This window comes from Haliotis rufescens, unplaced genomic scaffold, assembly GCF_023055435.1.
Source record: "Haliotis rufescens isolate VD_foot unplaced genomic scaffold, xgHalRufe1.0.p SCAF_9, whole genome shotgun sequence".
Taxonomy (NCBI): domain Eukaryota; kingdom Metazoa; phylum Mollusca; class Gastropoda; order Lepetellida; family Haliotidae; genus Haliotis; species Haliotis rufescens.
In genome coordinates this window covers 48,183,386-48,207,794 of record NW_025964383.1, presented here as the reverse complement: position 1 = coordinate 48,207,794, position 24,409 = coordinate 48,183,386, and the positions used below count along the sequence as shown (strand labels likewise).

At 40.7% G+C, this 24,409-nt stretch overlaps 1 protein-coding gene and 1 long non-coding RNA gene across 2 annotated transcripts in view; both read left to right on the top strand.

Moving 5' to 3' along the window:
• Positions 1–384: 384 nt before the first annotated feature.
• Positions 385–13,480, top strand: LOC124122621 (scavenger receptor class F member 1-like). Its single transcript, XM_046485704.2, has 5 exons — positions 385–559; positions 10,059–10,118; positions 10,400–11,389; positions 11,525–11,648; positions 12,319–13,480. The coding sequence occupies exons 2-5, from the start codon at positions 10,067–10,069 to the stop codon at positions 12,641–12,643; spliced, it is 1,491 nt and encodes a 496-aa protein (XP_046341660.2). The 5' UTR covers positions 385–559; positions 10,059–10,066; the 3' UTR covers positions 12,644–13,480.
• A 7,301-nt stretch (positions 13,481–20,781) lies between these two features.
• LOC125377409 overlaps positions 20,782–24,409 on the top strand; it is a 42,128-nt gene continuing 38,500 nt past the window's right edge. Inside the window, exon 1 of the long non-coding RNA XR_007219565.1 lies at positions 20,782–20,901. This is a non-coding gene — a long non-coding RNA (uncharacterized LOC125377409). The remainder of the gene's footprint in view (positions 20,902–24,409) is intronic.

Below are 24,409 nucleotides of genomic sequence, written 5' to 3'. Positions count from 1 at the left end.
GTACAGGTTACAGTGTGCTGGTAGAGACGGGAGTACATGTTACAGTGTGCTGGTAGAGACGGGAGTACAGGTTACAGTGTGATGGTAGAGACGGGAGTACAGGTTACAGTGTGCTGGTAGAGACGGGAGTACAGGTTACAGTGTGCTGGTAGAGACGGGAGTACAGGTTACAGTGTGCTGGTAGAGACGGGAGTACAGGTTACAGTGTGCTGGTAGAGACGGGAGTACAGGTTACAGTGTGCTGGTAGAGACGGGAGTACAGGTTACAGTGTGCTGGTAGAGACGGGAGTACAGGTTACAGTGTGCTGGTAGAGACGGGAGTACAGGTTACAGTGTGCTGGTAGAGACGGGAGTACAGGTTACAGTGTGCTGGTAGAGACGGGAGTACAGGCTACGCGTGTATGGAGGTATACATGGTGCCGACAGGAAAGTAACATCATCATCATAACGGTATGTGTGTGAAACATCCTCTTTAGAGGGAAAACGAAACTGAATATCTATGACACATTCATCACAAATCAGATACAAACATTGAGACAGACCGATGTAGCAGTGACTGGTAAGTGCTCTTTGTAGCATCTGGGGACAACTTTCCGACGGCTTAAATACTTGCCATAATATGGTGTTAAATTTGTCAATTCATCAATTATTGGTATTTCATGAACGATTGGTATTTAGATTTTCACAAAAGAGAAATCATATTTGTGAAAGAGAAAAGAATCCAGAAAAAAGAAACCGTGTTTTTTTGTGTATGCATCGAACCTTTCATCGTGAATCATGTTCACTTGTAACTACGAATTAGAGCCTTCAGACAAACTTTGTCGGCTTTTGGCCAAAATATCAATTCTATATCTTGATAGCGTTTGTTTTCAGCGTATGCTACGGAAAGGAAAGCAACCGGTAGCCTTGCCTGCTCCGTCTGTAACCTACACATTACAGACCGTTATAGTGTCACGAACTGAACGAATGTAACATGTGTCTGAAAGCTTTCTGTATATTTATTAACTACAGCCGTGACATGTACTCTCACACTCTGCTGCTATCTATTGCGTCGTATCTTATTCAGTGCAAACAGTCAGTTAAACAGTTTTTACCGTCTCAGAAACGTTCAGCAAGTTCTGAGATTCATGCATACCCCATCACCTAACCTTTGGTGTTTCGAGGAACTTAGAAGAATCTATCAACAGCAGGTAACCTGTTTTTGAGGAGAGTATATCCAGCTGCACGGTGCTAACTCATGTCCCAAAGTAGTCTTGTTCGCACATAATCTTGTTAAACCGATTGTAATACAGCTGTATGTTTATTAAACAGAAGATTCTTCAACATGTAACACAGCTGTACGTTTAACAGAGGTGTCTTCCACAGGTAATACGGCTGTATGTTTATTAAGCAGGTTATATGTAAAGGGAAATACAGCTGTATGTTTATTAAACAGTTGTATATTTAAACGGAAATACAGCTGTGTGTTTATAAAAAAGTGGTATCTTTAGCGGGTAATACAGCTGCATGTTTATTAAACAGTGGTATCTTTAGCGGGTAATACAACCGTATGCTTATTAAGTAGTTGTATCTTTAACGGGTAATACAGCTGCATGTTTATTAAACAGTGGTATCTTTAGCGGGTAATACAACCGTATGCTTATTAAGTAGTGGTATCTTTAACGGGTAATACAGCTGCATGTTTATTAAACAGTGGTATCTTTAGCGGGTAATACAGCCGTATGCTTATTAAGTAGTGGTATCTTTAACGGGTAATACAGCTGCATGTTTATTAAACAGTGGTATCTTTAACGGGTATTACAACTGTATGTTTATAAAACAGTGGTATCTTTAACGGGTAATACAGCTGTATGTTTATTAGACAGTGGTATCTTTTAACGGGTATTACAGCTGTATGTTTATTAGACAGTGGTATCTTTTAACGGGTATTACAACTGTATGTTTATAAAACAGTGGTATCTTTAACGGGTAATACAGCTGTATGTTTATTAGACAGTGGTATCTTTTAACGGGTATTACAACTGTATGTTTATAAAACAGTGGTATCTTTAACGGGTAATACAGCTGAATTATTATTTAACAGTGGTATCATTAAAGTGTAATACAACTATATATTCATTAAACAGTGGTATCTTTAACGGGTATTACAGCTGTATGTTTATTAGACAGTGGTATCTTTTAACGGGTATTACAGCTGTATGTTTATTAGACAGTGGTATCTTTTAACGGGTATTACAACTGTATGTTTATAAAACAGTGGTATCTTTAACGGGTAATACAGCTGTATGTTTATTAGACAGTGGTATCTTTTAACGGGTATTACAACTGTATGTTTATAAAACAGTGGTATCTTTAACGGGTAATACAGCTGAATTATTATTTAACAGTGGTATCATTAAAGTGTAATACAACTATATATTCATTAAACAGTGGTATCTTTAACGGGTATTACAGCTGTATGTTTATTAACCAGTGGTATCTTTTAACGGGTAATACAACTATATATTTATTAATCAGTGGTATCTTTAACGGGTAATACAGCTGAATTTTTATTTAACAGTGGTATCATTAAAGTGTAATACAACTATATATTTATTAATCAGTGGTATCTTTAACAGGTATTACAGCTGTATGTTTATTAACCAGTGGTATCTTTTAACGGGTAATACAACTATATATTTATTAATCAGTGGTATCTTTAACGGGTATTACAGCTGTATGTTTATTAACCAGTGGTATCTTTTAAAGGGTAAAACAGCTGTATGTTTATTAATCAGTGGTATCTTTTAACGGGTAAAACAGCTGTATGTTTATTAAACAGTGGTATCTTTAACGGGTACTATAGCTGTTCGTTAATTACACAGTGGTATCTTCAACGGGTAATACAGGTGTATGTTTTTGAAACATAAGTTTCTTCAACAGATCATACTCCTGGTAGCTGCTATGTTTCAGATTATGTGCACAAGGACATTGTTCCATGATGTAAGCATGATGTGATCCACGTGATCTATTACATATTGTTACATTTTCCTCTGTGGCAGACTTTATCTTGTGGACGTACTCTGTAGGATACTGCATCCAAATAATGTCAATCCTTTTTTACTCTTTTTTTTAACACGTAGTCTGACTTGACATGTGACAGCAGCACCTTTATTTCCATGTAAACATGAACAATATACAGGGCCTACATATAACGTTTTCGGTAATCAAGCAACACCTGGTATGACAATGCATCATTTCTGTGTGTTATTTTTGTGTTTGGCACTTATTTAATAGAGGATCATATAAATCGGGAATCAGAAATATTTATACTAATAAAGGCATGGTTAGAGTGCGAGAAGTTCCAAGGTCGTATGATATGTTTGACCCGACTATATCTGTAAGGTATGTCAATGTCATATTGGTATGTATTACACAAAATATAAATAGACGCAATTTAGGTTTTCTCCTACGCTACGATAAGGGCTACCAAGAAGTTTCAGGATATAATTGGTTTTACAAAAGTATAGCTTGGTAAACCACTAACGATTGCTGCTGCCATTTTGAGGAGTTTTCCTAATCGGTTGCTCTGTTCTTTGGTGCCGAAGGTTACATTCATATTCAAAATGTAGTCGAATATGGAATACATAAAATTTTGTCAAACACAATACGACTGTTAAGCTTTCTAATTGAATAAACATGAGATGACTACGTGCCTAATGACGACAATATTTCACCGAGAAGCTTGTGTGTTTTAACATGTGTTGATTATCTTCAAATAGTTTTTCGGTTTAATGTTGCTGGGATTATACAGAATTAGTTGGTCTTAAGACAATTGGTTACTTTTGTTTGAATTGCTATTCACAGTAGTTTCTATACAGACAATGTTATCAAATGATACGACCAGGGGTACAAAGTCTTGTGAAGCAGTTCAGTATATCAGTGACATCATTGATGTACACAAGAAACAGGAAAGGACCCAGTACTGAACCATGTGGCGTACAAGCTTTAGTATCAAACATTTGTCATTTGTAAAGACTTTCCCGACACAGCTCATAAAGGATATCGGTCTTAATCAAATTGATGGTGATGGATCACGTTTTAAGTAATGTGGCATTACATGAGCCAATTTCCATTGGCTTGGACAGGGACGAATTCTCATTGACATATCAAATAATAAACATAAGGCTGCACTTTCAATCTGGTCCTAAAGCTTTATTCGGAGTGAGACGTGAACACCTAAACGAAATGGCATTGTTCGGAAACAGCCGAAAGACGATTTGGAGAAGACGCACTTGTTGGTGGGACTGCCTCTTCCTTATGTTATTACCGAAATATTGCCTCATGTTCGTTAATGATGTAAGATCCGAATATAGTCTTGATGTTCAGATACAGTTTGGATATGCCCGATTTGATCATTTCTTACCTCAGTAGTTTCATAGTCTATATTCGAATCACGCTCGCAAATGTCTGCCTTTGGTTATTTTTTCAATATTCGTATTTTTATCGGCATTATGTGTATTAGGCAATATAGCTTCTGGAAGAGGAAGTTCAGTTTTTAAAAATATGTTCACTGTAATTGATATGGAAATGAAATTTTGGCAGATTGTTAGGTAACACACAAACCCGCTCTATAGACGTTCCATTCTTAAATGCACGGTGTAATACATTGAAATAAAAAAAAATTCTTAAAGATAAAACTGAAAGTTTTAATAAGGTTTCAGTGGATATTATTCACTTGGAAATATTGACGCCATCGTAGTTTTAAGTAATTAGATCAGAGTGGGTTCATTGTCCTAAGGTGCAGGAGAAAATTCGATGATATCTTGTGGTGTTCAGCCACAATGTATGTATATCCATTGGCAAATTAATTAAATCAAGGTTCGTTTGAAAGTTAGAGAAGTCAAAAACTAAATCGTGACAGGTCGACAACAATGTGATTATATTTGTGCACACTGGGCAGTTTCTTTGTCATAGGATTAAAAGATACATTTAGATTCAGTCTACGTATGACAGAAGTTACAAACTATAAGCATTATACAAAAGCTGTAGTATCAAAGGATTTCAAGTTCTTTTGGTACTTCAATTCCACGATTCGGCACAAGTGCTCAAAAACATATATGGCATATGTTATAAAAACAAAAACACACAAACAATGACAGTGACAAATTATGATATGGACGAAGCAAGCAAGCACAAGGTGCTTGATTGAGGTTGTATCGTACGTCAAACATGAATAACAACGCTCAATATTTCCATCATATCTCAATGACTTCAATGACAAACCAGAACACAGTGGGTAATTTCAGATACTGTGGCATGTAGGGGATGCATCTTAGTGACAAGATACCAGTACACAAATTGAATAATACACGTATGTTGAACGGAAAGTGAGAGGGGTCATTCTGATAAGTCACATGCCATGACTTAGTCAATAATGGATGTGGCCACTCCTGTTCCCGACGCACTCTGCACATTGAGCCCTCATTGACCTGACAAGTGTCATTTCTGCTGAAGGAATACGACACGTTCAATTGGCGCGAGATCAGTGGAATATGTGAGTGAGACCGGGCATTTCCATCCTGAAAAATGACCCCAGGTCCAATGATTGTGTGAAACGGAATCACAAGGGGTGAAACAACCTCATCCCTGTATGCATACCAGTCATATTGCCACGAAAAAGGGGGTCCTGTAACGCAAAACTGTACTCTTCCTTTCGCCCGAAAATGTTCCAATAGACGATGAATAACAGATGGTGACCTCTGACGGCGACCGTTCTCATCTACACCATCGTGAAGCCGTGCAAATGCCCTTCCACGATCAACAGCACTGATGTGTCCAAAACTGAACATTGTCAAATGTGTGCTGCCTCAATTTTTAAACCCGTTTGTGCGGTGGCTGCACGAGAATCATGTAGCGCACGTGGAGTGTTTGTTTGGATGGCAGTCACAATCAAGTGACAATGGACACGTTTGCAATCGAAAACATTTCCACAAGTTTTCTGTCCAAACACAACCAATATGTTTCCTATCTTATTACCCTACCTCTGCAATGTTGCACATGCACCGCTCGACATCATATCATTGCATTACTGTACAGTAAATTTTACTTTTATTGAAATATATATCAAATAGTTGGTTTTCATATACAGTTCGTTTGACTCCAAATGAGAACGATGAATTTGGAAGGCAGAGCGCAAGCACGGTCTGCACTGCTACATAGTGACCGTGTTCATTCAATGACAAGATGCGCTACTCAGCAGATGTTAAACAGTTGATGTTGAATGTGTATGATTTACGTGTTACAAAGTACAAACTATGGCAGCTGTTGCATACATTTGGTTACAAATTCAAAAAAGATAACTGGAGAAAATAGGGCTGTGATGTGTGAACGGTCTGACATTGTTCGTCTCCGACATCATTACCTTCGAACAATCACGCAGAGACGTGAAGAAGGATATGAGCCTGTCTTCTTAGATGAGACATGGGTAAATGCGTCACACACAGCCAGCAGTCAGTGGGTACCCAGTGGTGACTGTAAGGAGTCCGGTAGAAAGTGACCAATGGGAAAGGGTGAAAGACACATAGTTTTCCATGCTGGTTCTGCTGGTCAGGGTTTTCTCCCAGACTGTGACCTCGTCTTTAGAGCAAAGGCCAAAGACAATAGGGACTACCACACAGAAATGAACGGCAATGTATTTCTGGAGTGAATGAAAGATAAATTAGTCCCTGCTTTGCCTACCAAGTCTCTCATTGTCATGGACAATGCACCGTATCATAGTGTGCAGGATCCAGAAAGCAAGACTCCAACATCTAATAACCGTAAAGGAGACATGGTTACTTGGCTGCAACGGAGCAACATTACCTTTCCTTCTGGAGCGACGAAACCACAGCTCTGTGAAATCATCAAAACTATGAAACCTGACCCCATGTATAAAGTTGACAGTTACATCAAGGGTCAGGGTCACGCTGTCTTACGACTGCCACCTTATCACTGCAACCTGAATCCAATCGAGTTGGTATGGGGCATCGTCAAGGGTGACGTTGGACGATCGAACACAACGTTCAAATTACGAGACGTTGAACAACTCGTAAAGGAATCCCTTGGTCGGGTAACAATAGAAACAAGGAGGCGTTGTGTGGCCACAGTCGTTGACGAGATAGAGCCACGTTATTGGCCAGCAACGGTCCAACCTATAATAGTGGCAGTCGGTTCAGGCACCAGCAGTTCCGACGACGAGATCTATGGCATGAGCGAGTGAGATTGCGACTGAAATTATCATGAGACGGCCCCTCTAACGTTCTGTCATTTCCCCTACCACAGAACGTGCAGTGCATGCGTGCTTGCGCTGTGCCTTCCACGGTTTGTCCCCCTACGTGTCATGTACACATTTCTATACAAAATTACATGATAGTTTCTCAAAGCACTTCATCCGTCATGGGTCTTAAAATAAACAAAATTCAGATGTTGTTGGGTACAGGGTATTCATGGTCAAGTACCGTATTGATGTTTCATACACTTTTCAGATTTCGAGTTATTTTGCAATTCATCATTCTCATATGGAGTCAAACGGAACTATACTTGTTTGGCGTAGTATAGTTACAGTGTGTGATTCAAGTTGATGAGTGGATGGTAGGTGGATGGAACACAATGGCGTTTGTTTCTACTGATGATCATCTTGTATAAGTCAATTAAGATGGCTTCTGTGAGTTTTCCAATGGTGTTGATATTTATAGTCCAATCAGTCTAGCCAAACATAGACCTAACCCATCACAAATTGCAACAGTAACGATTTCAACTGATGTACACTCAGAAATTATCCTTTTATAATATATAAAAAGTCTACCAAAATCGGAGTGGTGAAACTTGGTCAAATATGACCAAAAAGGTCTGGGAGGTTAAAGCCATTCTGAAGCATTCGTGTGAGATTATGATTTTTTTATGTTTCTGTTTAAATTGTGGGTCATGATGCATATGAAATGAAAGCTCTCTCAGCTTTTCAGAAAAATGTACTTTGTCAACAAGAGACATAAATCTTGAGAAAAACAAAAACAAGACCATGATTAATTAGCCTAATAGTAATTACTACAATTAATAATGAGCAATATTTTAAAATATAAAATTTTAAATGAATGTTTTTGTGTCTTTAGAAAGTTAATATACTCTTCAAAAAAGAAATGCAAAGCCAAATTTGTTTGAGGTAGGAAAATACATTCATACGAGGAACCTTACAAAATGTTGTGGAGAAAACACTTGTAGTCATCTCAGTTATCGGTACATTGGAAAAGTCCAAGGTGAAAGTCAGCTGACATCAGTAGTGCGTATGTCCCTCGTTGGAATCGATAGCAGCCTGACGTAACCTGGCCATGGAAGAGGCGAGTATGCAAATCACATCTTTGGGAATGGTAGCCCACTCGGCCTGCAACGCAAAAGCCAACTGCTGCAACGTCTGGGGTTGTGGTTGAGGTCGGTTTAGCCGTCTATCAAAACCATCCACCAGGTAGTCTATCGGGTTCAAATGCGTTGATCTGGAGGGGCAAGGGGAGAACATCGACGTTATTGTGTAAACAGGTTCTTGTGATCCGTGCTGTATGCAGTCAAGCTTTGTCGCTCAACCAGACGTCTCTCCATCGCAGTTGAGGCCATACCCTGTATTGACAACTACAATGCAGTCGTTGGTGACGATGTTGTCGCCTCAATATGACGCATCGAAAAGCACGTCTTGCTCGTAACCCGTTTCGTATGGTCTAGTCAGAGATTCTGTTTGGGATGCGGTTGAGGTGGCTGTGGCCGTCCTTTTGAGTAGGTGGTGCAGCCGGACGAAGCGATCTTGAGCGTCCCGACCTTGGCTGATCACGTGTTGACCCATGCTGTTGAAACTGATCCCATAGCCTTGTGATGGTGCTGGGCGCTATATTGAAAACCCTGGCTTCAGCTGATCGGGATTCCCCTGCCTGCAAGTGGCCTATGACGTTGTTACTTTGCACTTCTCTTAATCTTAGCATGTTGTTGAACTGTCACTGTTCGATTGACGCAGATGCCAGGCAATCAAAAACGCTGCACTTAAATACCGTTCATAGTGCTGCTCCACATGCAGTGCGTGCAGCTCCATGTCCCTTTTGTTAATGCACCAGGTACGTTTTTTTCACAATCATACGTGTTTCCCAACTAATGGTTTGCATGTCCTTGTGTCATTTTGATCCTGGAAATTTGTCACTGACACAATAACACATTAAACCTCTTTATTTTCCGCCTCTTGGTCCGTTAATTTTGCTTTTATGGCCAAAAATTTCCGTCTTGCGTTTTTTGGAAGACTATATGATTTTTATCTCTCATGATAAAATCAAAATATAATATACCTTTACAAAATACAACATCCAATTTAGTTTCATGCATTATTACCAAACTGAAAAAGGTTGAAGTGATTTAATTGAAATAATTCAAGTTTACTCCGCATAAAACCTGTCATTGCCATGGGGCGGTTCAAATGTTTCCATCTGGCACATTAAATCAGGATATCAGATCAAACTATAAAGTTCCACTGTTTTGTTGAAGAGGGTCCTGAACAAGTCGAGCAATATGAGGCCGGGCGTTGTCATGTTGAAAGGTAATGCCTGGGCCATGACGACGCAAAAATGGTAGAACAACAGGGTGGATATGATCTCGTCGTGATAGCACTGTCCATTAAGATTTCCCTCTACCACTATCAAACAGGTCCTCCGCCTTGCTGTAATCCAAACCCATACCATAACGCTGCCGCTGTTTTTATACCCATTCTTGGGTAGTGAAATGCATGGGAATTGCATAAAAGTCAACTTTTTCATGGAATGCCTGCTTTTCTGGAGCAGTTACGTTTTTGTGACTTGATTCCATACATGTACTACAACATTGAAAACCAAACTTTACTTGTTTGAAAAATATACTAAAATATTGATGTCACAGGAACTTTTGTTGAGTAATATATATATATATATATATATATATATATATATATATATATATATATATATATATTAGTCTGTGTTGAGTATGGTGATGTAGCTATGAATATTACCTTAATTTGTGTTTGTTGTTTTCAGCTGTTAACATGCCTGTTTGTTTTGCCATTGGGTTAGTATGCATAACCCTCTCATCAACAGGTAACAACTTCAATTTCAACTAAATACTATAGAAAGACTGACAAACTTTATTCAGTACTTTACAATACAAACAAGATGGGAAAATACTTTAATGTAGACGCCTGGAATACAGTGCACTTTAAGCTACAGGGATAGGTGATTGGCGTTTAATATTTAGTAAAAGACAAAAGAATTTATTCAGACATTTAATCGGTCATTTAGGGCATTTAGACTAAATGAAATCATAACAATCACTCGTTTTAATAGTATATGTATTGTTCAATATATATTATGGTATTCAGTTTCAGCTGCAGTATGTAAGAATAAACACTGCTCCGATTGCGACAGCCAAACAGGACGCTGCCTCACAGGGTGTTACCCTGGATATTTTGACAAGACATGTAGCTCAAATTGCAGTTGGGGTTGCCACAATCACACATGTACACTCTCGGACAAAGGCATTGAGAGATGCACTGAGGGCTGTATTACAGGGTATCAAGGCACAAAGTGTAAAGTACCGTGTGACAGTCCCGCGGTAAGATGTACGAAATGTCCAGTCGAATGTAATGACGGATTCTGTCAGACGGGTTCCTCCTGTGTGTCGGGATGTGTGGACTCCTACTACGGTACTGACTGTAGGAACTGCAGCGAGACTTGCACATCATGCAACAGGTCAGTGGGAACGTGCGAGGTTTGTCATGCAACACATTTCGGTCCACAATGCGAGCATCGATGTGAGCATTGTTTAGGAACTTGTCGGACTGGATGTAAAGCCGGCTGTGAACCAGGATTTTATGGCTATCAGTGTGACATGGCCTGCAGCAAACAGTGCAGGCCCAATGCATCTCATGACTGTTTTCCGGTGGATGTAAACTCGTGCGTATCTGAATGTGACAAAGCGAGTGGTGAGTGTCCATACGGCTGTGCTGATGGTTGGTATGGTAACAACTGTTCTTCACCATGTAACCCTAAATGTAAAGATATGCGATGCAACATTGATGGTGCCTGTGCTGATGGTTGTCTATCTGGAAACTTTGGTAAAGAGTGTAAACCATGTCCACATAACTGCAAATACACATGTGACCAAAAGAATGGGTATTGTATCAATGGATGTAACTCTGGATTGTATGGAAACCTTTGTAATCATAGCTGTGAGATATGTCGCGAAGGTGTATGTGACCAGGACAGTGGATTGTGCATCAATGGATGTAATATCAGCGAAGGTGTGTGTAAATCGCCCTGCAAAAATAACTGCTCGAGAGAGGATTGCCTTCAGGAAACGTGTGAGAATGGTGAGGCTTTCCATATATCTAACGAGAATGGATTGACAATACAAATCCTACATTTATATGCCAAATATTACGGGATCTAATCCATTTAAGGCACATTAAGTAGGATTATTAATTAGATAGAATAATTGTTTTCAGATCAACGCACCACACATGGTATCTTTGGTATACAGATAGGAATACCAACATCATTTGCTCTGTTTGTTGTGGGCATAGTGGCAGCCAACTGCTTCTGTTACCGAAAGGGACTGTGCACTAAAAGGTGTGTATGTTTCTTTGAAAATAACTTGTCCGTAGGATTTAAGCACGACAAGCATATAATTTCTCATTAAATCCTTAAATCTCTTGAAAACACACTCTGTTGCTCTTGTCAGGTTTTGCTCAAGGTACACACGCATTATAACACATCAGATAAAGTCATTGGATTGTGTCAGATGACGTTCTACGATGTCACTTCTTAATTGTACTAAAAGGATATAATAACCTCAAAGTTTAAAGATAGAAAAGCAAATAATAGTATAGATCATAACCCTTAGGGAATGATATATTGCAGTGAATTGATGACAAGTTGAGCTATCAATAAGGGATGGTTAGCGATTTCTTAAAGCAACCAAGCTTACCCTGAATCATGATAATCTTCCATGATTGGATTAATGCTGTAAGTGCACAGCTTTGATGCTAATATGTCAAATGCAACGATAATACGTTGATAAGAGGCGCTTCAGAAGTTATAGAGACAATGAATTTATGGACTGAGCCAGTTGGCCAATCAGTGTGAAGCAATCAACATTAGAAAGGTCAGTGAGGCTTATTGAAAATAGTTACCCCATGCATCTGGGGAATGAATGATACCAGTCACATAATCACCAAACATGATATTCAGTATTGTGAATGATGCATTCTGATACTAAGTTTTGTTTTTCTTTGTACAGAAAGGCTGAAAGGAGCAGTGTGAGTCTTGAACCTATCCCGCGGCAGCAAGCTGGCTCATCCACTGAGTACCAGGCGGTACACAGATACTGGGAAATACACGAGGACAGCATGGACATGGAGTATGAGACAATGAATGAAGATGAAGAAGATTCCGATGTGATGGCTGATATTCCTGTAATTGCTGACTGCTTTAAGGATGTCAGTGATGAGGCCGCACCAGACGTTTATGGGCCAAACCCTGATTCCTACACCCATCTAATGCGTGACATCCCAATATATGAGCCAAACATGGTTGTTAAATATATCTCCCCAACAGATGACTGACACTGCTGTGCGTCACAATTTGCTGGCGAATTTAGATTTCACAATTTAGTTTTTGAAAATGATATAAGCATTATAGGCAAGTTTTGCTCAGTTGAGTTGGTCATAATAGATTATTACGTGCATTGATTCAAAGCCTTCAGCAAAAGATTCCCTGAATCCCTGTTATGTTTTTGATGCTATCTGGGCGAAGTCGACTGTTCAGAAGCATTTATGATGTCTTTTGTGTTTGAGCAAGCATCACTCGTGCGAGTTTCGTGGTGGATCCAAAGGCAAGTCATAGGTATATGGCTCTGTTCAGTTACTGGGTAAGATGAGATGATAACAAGAATATTAAATGCAAAGAACATTTTTGGTTCTCGGCTTGCAAGAGACCTGAGAAGGCACACTTATCTGTTTACATGTTACTGTTGTTTTGTACTTTCAAAATACTGAACCTATGACTGGCTATGGAGATATGACAGCTTTATACTTACCTGTCAATGTCATTAATGGAGCAGCTCATTTCTTAATGTGTGTTGTTGTCAACCAGTCTCGATTGTTCGATGAAAAATTGGATGTAAAAAACAAAATTATTTTAATATAATTTCATACTATAAAGTTTATACTGTTTCTTTCATGCTGATTGGCTGGAGGTGTAGTCACCTGATCTGATATTTAGAGATCACACACCTGTGAACAATATTTTGTTCAACTGCGGGAACTTTTTTCTGGGGTTTCCCCGAATTCTTGATCGATGTTTACAATCTACTCGTTTTTCTAGTCTCTTTTTTTATCCCTGCATTCATCTGCAATATAAATAATTTAGCATTTTTGCCTGGTCTTGTAACATTTCATGTGACTAAAAAATAAATCAATCCTTTGGTTCTGGTGTTTGATGTTGTCTAGCTGCTAAATGAAACAAAATGGATTGACCTTACAGTGATTAGGATATGGAATGGCTATTCATCAATACCTATAACGCAAGTAAAGAAAATGAATTCTGTAAAATTACTGAGGTGAACGAAATTGTTTATTAAGAGATACTGACTTTAATGCATTGTTTCTTGAAATGACAGGAATCTAGCACCAAATCCACGATTTTGAGAAACCGAAAAACATAAAAAGGCAAGGGAAATATACCGAAATTAAAAAACAAAAATAACCTGTTTTACCAACTGGTCACTGGAAACGAGAAAATATATGTAGACGGAATTACAATTCCGGTTTCTGAGTTGGCCTACCTTCCCGTGCATTCTTGTCCGAGAAGCACATGAAGAAGGATGGGGCACAGAAATGAAACTGGCATCAGGTCATACAGTAGGTCCATCTCAGTTGACAAGAAGCACCAGCCAAGTAAGGTATTACAGCACACAGGACAAACTCCAAATATAACACACCCTGACGTTGGAAATTAACACAAAACACAAGTTTCAGAGAACATCTGTTCAATCCCCACCAGTCCATTCCACATCGTCCGAGGTGTTAGCAAAAAGGTGAGCGTGACCATCATTGACAGAAGGCAAGTCAATAATATTGTTCACCTGAAAAACACGGGAACATATGTTTCAAGTGAAATTAGGTAATTGCATCGGACATCAATTTTGTTACTGATGCTTCAGCTATGGAAATGTCCTCTACATGTTCACCATAAAACGTTTTACTGAGGCCTTGAATATTGTAACCCTGATAAAACAAATTTTGAGCAAGAGTCTTGTAACTCTCTTTGAAAAAGAGTTGCTCCATTGTAAATGCAAGTTGGGAAATGAGGTGAGTGAGTGAGAGAGTTAGTTTTAGCAGTATTACAGTTACATCACGGCGTGTCAGCTTATGTGGTAGGAAATCCCAAAGTGACGTTTACCACTTTTGTGAAACCCAGGAGCACGGGTACGGCGCTGACAAACCTAGATACATAATCGGGGCAAACCAGGATTTGAACCTGCAATCATAGGTTTCTGTCGTGCCCAAGGGATGCAACTCTGCACAGTTGATTGCAGCACCTTAGATGACTGGGCCACCCGTGCCCCTGGGAAATGAAGACACCAAAGGGTGGAGCTGCCGTGGTATATATTACTCGATACAAAGGGAAAGTTAACTATACTAGCAACATAAAGAAACTGTGCACGGAGAAAATATAGATATAAGGGCCCACCGTCCGTATATGAAATATAGGTTTGAACACAGCAAGTATTGGATACATTCCAACGCTCATGCACGTGCCATGCGATATGACGTCATTGATGGGGGCCTATGGACGTGCAATGTGTTACTGCACGTGCATCCTGTGCAGCTGTACACAGCATGTGCAACGCAAAATTCGCTTTCACTTTGGAAAGCATGATCTGTGGTCATTCAAAAATTCAAAACTTCTCAGGCGCAGACACAAGCATATCACAAGCAAATCATGCCAAGATTGACAGCTGCACAGCGTCATGAAGCCATTGGAATGATCCGAGCGGGAATGAGGCAACAACAGGTGGCAACACATTTCCAATGCCATCTTAACACGATATCGGTATTGGTGAGGCGTTATCAGAACACAAATGACGTTGCCGACCACCCACGTTCAGGACGTCCCCGAGTAACGACGCCAAGACAGGACAGATGGATTCGAGTTACACATCTCCGACACAGGTTCCAAACGGCAGTAACGACGTCCCAGACAATTCCTGGCTGCGCCGTATCCATCCCAACACTGTCAGGAATCGTTTACGTCAGTACGGGATTCGACCACGACGTCCTGCCATACGTCCCATCCTGACACACCGTCATCGAGTCAGCCGTCTAAGATGGTGTAGAAATCATGTTCGCCAACCTCGAATATGGTGGAGAAATGTTGTCTTTACAGATGAATCGAGGTTCAACATTTCCCACAGTGACGGGCGCCAACGTGTCTACCAGCGTTTGGGAGAACGTTATGCACGCAACTGTATTGTGGAGAGGAATCGTTTTGGAGGTGGCTCTGTGATGATTTGGGGTGGGATAACATCACGGCACCGAACCCCTTTGGTGGTTGTTCGGGGCAATCTCACTGGTGTGGGCTACAGAGATCAGATTCTGAGGCCTGTGGTCATTCCTTTCCTGCAACGTCATGGCCCGAAGTTGACATTTCAACAGGACAACGCTCGTCCTCACACGTCTAGGGTCGCAATGGATTTCCTTCACCATAACAATGTCATGTTACTGCCATGGCCTGCAAATTCTCCAGATCTCTCCCCAATAGAGCATGTGTGGGATGAAATGGGGCGCCGTCTGCGTCGTCTTCCACTTCCTCCAGATAACGTCCGTGACTTGGCACAGGATTTGAGGAGGATATGGCAGGCCATTCCCCAGGCCTTCCATGCCCATTTGGTGGACTCCATGCGTCGCCGATGCACTGCTGTGATTCACGCACAGGGTGGTCATAACCGATATTGACTTTGTGACTCTGTCGTTTGACCCCCTACTCCATTTTGATCTTCTGACGTCATCGTAACAGATGTTGTTCAGGTCCCGTTGACATTTTCTTATGGTCCGATCATTCAGCTGCTACAGCGTCTGCATCATTTTGTTCTTGCTGTGTTGTATTTCAATCCAGAATATATTTTCTCCGTGCACAGTTTCTTTATGTGGCTAGTATAAATTGGAAAGTTAAAGTAATCTTGTTGTACAGTTAGTGAATAGAGCTTGTCACTCTGAATCTTTGTGTATGGATCTTAATATGAAACAGTGGAAATTTGACTGTTTTTTGTTTTGTTTGTGCTATATCCAAGCACCACATCCGCAACCTCACTCCTGTCACCAAGGAAATGTGTGCAGCACCAACAGCATACAAACGCTTCGCCCCCTGAACCTATCGACATCTACAATGGAGTAAAACAAGTGTGTGAAGCCCTCATCAGACACATGCTTTTTCACAGACAACACTGTTCTGGCACCTCATTGGCCGCTTTTCATGTTCATGCCATGAACTCAGCCTGACCATCAGCTTAGAGAAGGCAAACATGTAGAGCAAGAACACCGTTCAGCCTCCAGTGATCTCCAGCAACAGTTCACCTTCTTCAGCTTCACCAGAGTGTCACTCAACAGATGATGGATATGGTGAGGGAGAACAGCAAAATGAAAGCTCACACAAGGGCTGCTGTCTGCAGAACCTGCCTCCCCAGCTCATTTGCTGTATGGCAGTGACACTTGGACCCTCGCCTTCAGACAAGAAAAGAGACTCAACGCATGTGCAGCCTGAGGCGCATCCTTGGAAAAACTTGAAGCGACAGAGGCACAAACACTGAAGCGCTCTCCCAGGCCATGATGGCGAGTCAATTTTCCCTGCCACAACACCGCCAAGTTCACTTGGTCGACAACCCCTGATGCATGGACGATGGGAAAATCACAAAAAGGATATCTCTGTATGGCAAGCTTGGCTCCAGCAAAACAGGACATGGACGTTTCCACCTCTGTTTCAAAGCAAGGTTGACTTGAGGGCACTGGCATAGACGTGGACGTTGAGAGGTGAGCTGAACTCGGGCGATAGAGGCAGAGGTTCAGCAGAGAACTGAAAAGAGTTGAGATCAAGCTACACAAAGTGGACAAGGATTAACGGATTTGCCTGAAACAGCCAAAGTACAACTACAACAGACGATGTCTACAAGTGCAGCCACTGCAACAGAGACTGTCATTTCCGAGTAAGCCATGACTTTCCTTCAATCTGTGCACAGATCCATGGTCTAAGAGATCGGCAAAAAGAAAAAGAAACAAATACTATCAGTTAATGCAATTCTTTTTTGTTGTTACTTTTTTTAATTTTTAATTCATTTCAGGAAGATGTTACAATTCAATTTGTTAACATGTGCATCCTCATGATGAGCATGTCATTGAGATGCAGTCGGACAGAATATATACTCTTTAGAAAAAGAAATGCAAAGCCAGATTTGTGTGAGGTAGGAAAATACATTAATACGAAGAACTGTATAAGGTATTGAGACAAAATATTTTGGAGGGAACACTTGGTGATTGTAGTCACCTCAGTTATCGGTACATGGTAAAGGTCAAAGATGAAGGTCAGCTACCATAAATAACGCGCATGTCCCCCGTTCGAATCAATAGCTGCCTGACACCTTCTGCCCATGGAAGAGACGAGCCCATTCAGCCCCCAACGCAAAAGCTAACTGCTGCAACGTCTGGGGTTGTGATTGACATCGGTTTAGCCGTCTATCCAATTCATCACTCAGGTTCTCTATTGGGCTCAAATCCGGGGATCTGGAGGGCCCGGGAAGAACATCAATGGTGTTGTTGTTGTGTAGACAGGTCCTAGTGATCTGTGTTCTCTCCACAATACTTTGGCTCAATACCTTGTATGGTTCCTACCTCACACAAGGCTCTGGCTTTGAGTTGGGTTTTCTAAGAGTATATGTTCATGGCATAATTTAATTCTACTACTCTACTACTACCTATCCATATTGCTTTACTTTTATCAATGTATATTTTACAGTCCTGATATTCTAAAAAATATTGAAAGAGTATTCATTGAAGCTCTGAGATTTGTCTCGGTGCCATCTAAGAAAAGCTGTGAGTGCCATTCGCGTACTGACTGAGTTTATTTTCTTTGTCATAAAGTAAAATTTCTTTAATATTGAAGTATTTTTTTTATCATAATACCCTAAATTTCAGCATCAAACAAAAATAAATACGGCGAAACAGGATCTCCTTGTGTACGGCCCCTGGATTGATCAGACTTATATCCAGGTAAGATTTCAGTTTTAATAGAGGCATTGTAAATGTCTATTTTTGTTTGTCTTAAGCAGTTGGGTAGCCTAGTGGTTAAAGCGGTCGTTCAACACGCCAAAGACCCAGGTTCACTTCCTGACAAGGGTACAATGTGTGAAGCCCATTTAAGGTTTCCATCGCTGTGATATCGAGGAAGTCTTAAATGGCCACGATGATTGCAGCTGTCAATGCAGTTTGTGGGAATGTTCCCCTTTATTTTGCATTTCCAGGTCCACGGATGAGAGAAGAACTGTTATCTGAAGCAACACCGGGGGCCTCTGGCAAGGTGTCTGAGACAGGATGGTCGAATATAGACGTATTCAGCATCTACATGAAGGATCACTTGGTGAACTTCCTCCCACCTCGTGACTTAGATTCACCCTTCTTATATTATATGACGGCCACAAGAGTCACGGGTCACTTGGTTTAATTGATTGGGCGTGGCAAAATCATCTCATATTGTTTGTTCTTCCACCTCATACCAGTCACCTTTTGCAACCGCTTGATATCGGGTGTTACGGTCCTTTTGAGCCCACCTGGATTAGGGCCTGTCATACATTTCTTAGAGAAAATTCCGGGAGAGTCATCAGTAAACACGACATATGCGGGATAGCATGTAAAGTGTCAACTCCAATTTGACGCCTATTAACATTGTATCTTCCTTCAAAATCTTTTGTTGATGACTTGTTTGTCATGCCTGCCTAGGTATCTTATCAGGCCCTCGCTGTCTGATTCGGAAGGAAATGTGGTTGTTGCCAATTCTGATTGCGCTGCACGAGATTATCTGGAGTGTCATGGTGCTCAAGTCTTGAAGAATGACAAAACTTTCATGAAGTAAAATCGTCGGTGGGAAATCAATAACTGACCAAACCATACTTGACAAAATCAAGGAGTATTGTGTTAGACAGAATAAAGTAGGCAAAGAGGAAACGGGACAGTCAACGCGATCCATGTACAACATCAGGCGTGGATATACATGTACCTATGGGAAGAGGCGATTCTTCCAAAAACAAGAAAGCCAAGGGAAGTGATATAGTCGCGCGGGTACTGCTGCCAAAGCTACGCCCACACCTGTAGCCCACCTGATGATCATTTCACAGACAGTGAGACGACTGGTGACGTTGTCTGTTGTGTAAGCTGGAAATTCACCCCTGTCACCTTACGGTACACTGACACAATCACATTTATAAAGTGGGCAGCGTGCAGTAAGTGTGGATATTTGGTGCATATAGAATTTTATACGAAGTGACGAATTTTGTTTGCACTAGTACACAATTTCTCTGTGTCTACTGTGAGCCAACTACTGAAGAGTAAATCTCATAAATGTCTTCAAATTTCAAAGATGGAATGACTCATTTCTTCTTTCTTAACAACGTTGAGTTCCATTATATTTTCACCAAAAACATTCGAGTCCTGTGCATGAATCATAATTTTGTTTTTCAACAACGGCGCACCATAAATTCTTTGCGTAAAACGTCATGTGACGTAGGACGCTTCTCCCCAGTAATGGGACACTGCAGCAATGGCCGCAAGCAACAGTTCAATTTGACCAGTGCAGTCAGTGAAATGTGAGTGAATATCCTTGACAAATGGCCACATCTGACAAAGTACATTGTTTTCATTCGCAATCGTTTCCGAAAACAAGGCATCAAAGTCAGTATCGCTCAATAAATGAAATTCGTTCACTTCACTAAATTTACAGAATTCATTGTCTTCACTTGCGTTATTAGTAGTGATAGATAGCCATTCCATATCCAAATCGCCGTAAGAACAATCCATTTTGTTTCATCTAGCAGCTAGACAACATTAAACACCAGAACCAAAGCATTTATGATGAAATGTTACAAGACCACGTAAAAATACAAAATTAATCATAGTGCTGATAAATGCAGAGATTAAAAAAAACCCAGAAAAACGAGTTGATTGTAAACACCGATCGAGAATTCGGGGAAACCCCGGAAAGTAGTTCCGGCAAAAGTTCACACGATCAATTTCACAAAAAATATGTTCACATCGTATGTACTTTTCTGTCCGTTCACAGGTGTGTGAACTCCAAATATCAGATCACGTGACTACCCATTCACCCAATCAGTATAACAGAAAGAGTGTAAACCTTAAAGTATGAAGTTATATACATTTAGCAACTATTTTACCCTTTGCGCCAAATTTAAATCCGTTTCGGCTGAAGGCCTGACACCCCTAAGTTATAGGTTTTCGCGGCAAGGATAAGCCTGCGCCATCAACAGTTTTATTCACTTTCGTGCATTGTATAACCAGCCAGAATATGATTGAATACACAATTCCCTACTCACTTTTGTAAATACAACAGAACATTGTAAATCAATCAATCAAAGGAAGATAAGAGCAAACAGCGTTACTTGAATTGACACGCAATATTCAATATGCACAACTGCATTTAACAACGCCTACTAGTGCGTCGGCATTATATTTAGATAGTCATTCACGCATATTCCCACTTGACGTAGGTCACACATCATCATTGTCGTCCTTGCGCGAGGATTTCAGTGCACTGAATATAGGTATGTACATTAACTCGATTTCCGTTCAGTTGAAACGCATATCTTATGGGAAATCGAGTTTCGACTCGATCACAAGCTCGCAAACCTGCACCACACGCTGAACCATGAGAATGTATTGTTAAGGTGTATTGGCCTGGATTGCCTATTAGATACATTGTGAAATATACTTGTCTGAGATACCACTTTCAATCTTGTCAGACAATGATCACGTTGTTTCCGACATTGTTCGGACAATCCATGATTGGTCATCCATCGATACTCTAGCTTTAAAATCTTTATTTCGAGATTTTCCGTCTCCCGTGTTTCCAAAGTCAGTGACACTTTACAGAGAAGCAAACACAGCATCGATTTTGTTCGTATTGTGTATGAATTTTCGTAAAATGCATTTTTACCTTATAATACCCTCCGCCTCTGGACAAGCCACAGATCGGGTGACTAGACCACGTCTGACATGTTATAGAATACATCACTTATATTAACAGAAACAAATATGATCAAGTTTACTATAGAGCGTACCTGAACTAATTTGAAACAATCAACGATACAACCAGGTACGTTGAAAAGAGGAAAGACGCAATGTTACTTCTAATAACCATGTAATTAACATACAGTACACAATATTGATCATAACGTAAAAAGTTAATGTCTGGATACACTGCACTGCCAAATCACACAGTTCTGCACTCCCTGAGGTGTTTGTTCAACAGGTGCTATCTGGAGGTGTATTCTCAGCCATGAGCAGCTAACGCCTGCCGTGTGTTGACTGCTTGGTTGCCACAGGTTGGTCCCAGGATAGTCAGAGGCGGAGATCGTATTTCACAAACAGTAGGTTATCAGCCAGACGATTGATTTTTGACGACGAGCACACGCCACTTATCATTCCACTGATTTAAAGGGGCGGTCGGGTAGCCTAGTGGTTTAAGCGTTCGCTCGTCACGCTGAAGACCCGGGTTCGATTTCCGACATGGGTACAATGTGTGAAGCCCATTTCTGGTGTCCCCCGCCGTGATATTGCTGGAATATTGCTAAAAGCGGCGTAAAACCATACTCACTCACTCACACATTCCACTGATTTACCCACCTGACCTAGAAATAAGGCAGACCAGTGGGACACTTGTAATGTACAAGCATTTTGTATATTTCGGTCAGTTGTACATGTTGTATGTGATACAGCATACTACCGTAAAGATATACGTTATTGCTACATGAATTAACGTATATCACTACTGATCTTACTGACTGTTTGTTTAATGTGCAAAAACAAAATGTGTATTGGTTCCAAATCACCTGTTTCGATTTGGCAATGTGATCGTTCGTGTGACGTCACCTATATTCGTTTGTCTGTTTCACGAAACTACTTCTTGTAGCATAATGTCTTAAATCCGCCTTGTATGGCTACAGTGAGTGAGTGAGTGAGTAAGGGTTAACGCCGCTTTTAGCAATATTCCAGCAATATAGCGGCGGGGGACACCAGAAATGGGCTTCACACAATGTACCCATGTCGGGAATCGAACCCGGGTCTTCGGCTTGACGAGCGAACCTTTTAACTACTTGGCTACCCGACCGCCCCTTGTATGGCTAAAAAAATGCATCTCGTTCACCATAATGCATTGTATATTCCTACATAGCCATAGCACGACGTAAAATAAGGTCTGTCACTGGTGGAATGCAATTCTTCTCCGTTCAACTGACCGTATCCTCGAGCCGAGATACTACTTCCGGTATGACGTCACTTTGTTGACAGTAAGATCGATTGTCGTAAATCGAGAGGCTGGAGAGAAAGCATTGCCGTTCGAGACCGAGAAATGTGAGTTCCGATTCACGAATTATATATTCGTGTCTTGGGTGCCTTATGTCCACGACCAAGTGGCCGGATGGGGGGAAATCCGAGATCATCATGTCCATTAGATTGGTAAATGGAAGTGTACGTAAAATCATCCTTGTGAACTTTGTCACTAACTGAATATGATAATGTTAAAAGAATAATTACATTCTTTATAATGTAATAAATGTTCATTGTGTATTTCTCTGTATTGGAATTATTCTTGATAATTTAAATAACTAAAACTGTGTGGTTGGTGGTATTGGGAATGATCCACAATTCGCTACCCAAAGCTCTACCCCAATTGGAGGCACGGGTGGCCCAGTCGTCTAAGGCGTTGCGATTCGCGGTGCAGAGTTGCGTCCCTTGGGCACGCCAGAAATCTGTGATTGTGGGTTCGAATCCCGGTTCGCCCCGATTATGTTTCTAGGTTTGTCAGCACCATACCCGTGTTCGTGGGGTTCACCGAAGTGGTAAACGTCCGAGACCTGCATCACTTCGGGCTTTCCTCCTTCATTAAGCTGACACGCCGTGATATAACTGGACTACTGTTAAAAGCGGCGTTAAATCCAGCTCACTCACTCTACCCAAATACTAACCTCCAGAACCGTTACACACTGTCCAGAAGACTGTATGACAACGTTAACTTACCCTTTATGCCGAGCAAATTCCTGCAGCTCCAGCCCTTGGTGTTAATATTTCATAACCTTTGATGTAGAATTGAGCATGCTCTTTCTACAAAGATTTCAAAGAGCGCCATACAACTCTTGCTCGGAAGCTGTTTGGTCAAAGGGGCGGTGGGGTAGTCTAGTGGTTAAAGCGTTCGCTCGTAACGCCGAAGACCCGGGTTCGATTCCCCACATTGGCACAATCCGTGACGACCATTTGCGGTGTCCCCGCCGTGATATTGCTGGAATATTACTAAAATATTTGTAAAACCATAGTCACTCACTCACTTCTTTGCTATGAAAAATCCGTGTCAGCATCTTTTCAACATCTTGCGCTCCATCCCATTTCATTGTTTGATGCTACTGCATAATGGGCCGGTAGCCCCTTTACCGAAATAAACACTTTATTAGATAATGTTTATGAAGTCAAATGAGTATTTGAAATTGCCTTTATACTGGTTTCTTATGTATTTTGTTATACATTTATATTGCCATACACAATAATATTATTGGAGCAAAACCTAAAGTTCAGACCAAGCTGTATTAACCATTCATTCAGACAGACACCAGTTATATACTACTCAAAAGAAGTTAAGGATCACCCGATTTTTTCATATTGGTAATGCTAATCTGTCATGGCATGAGAGATTAATTATTGTAATATGAAAGAATCAAGTGATCCTTAACTTCTTTTGAGTAGTATATTACAGTCATTGATCTGGGCATACGGCAGGCAAAGAGTTGTCTCCCTTGTTTCACAATAACGAAAGTAGGAAGGACTGAATTGTTCGTCGACATAGTCAACTAGAACAAGAATCTGTTAGAATATGAAACTAAGAATTAGAATAAATGATGAAGTTGAAGAATGATTTGACGTCCTCAATTCTCGAAACCCACATAAATTGACGTTCTAGCCATGTGGTTATCTACAGTTCGACCTCGCCACGCCAGTCACAGTAGACAACGTGCGTCTCGCTCGAGCAGCCGAAGGTACAGTCTGACCAAACTAAGTTGTATT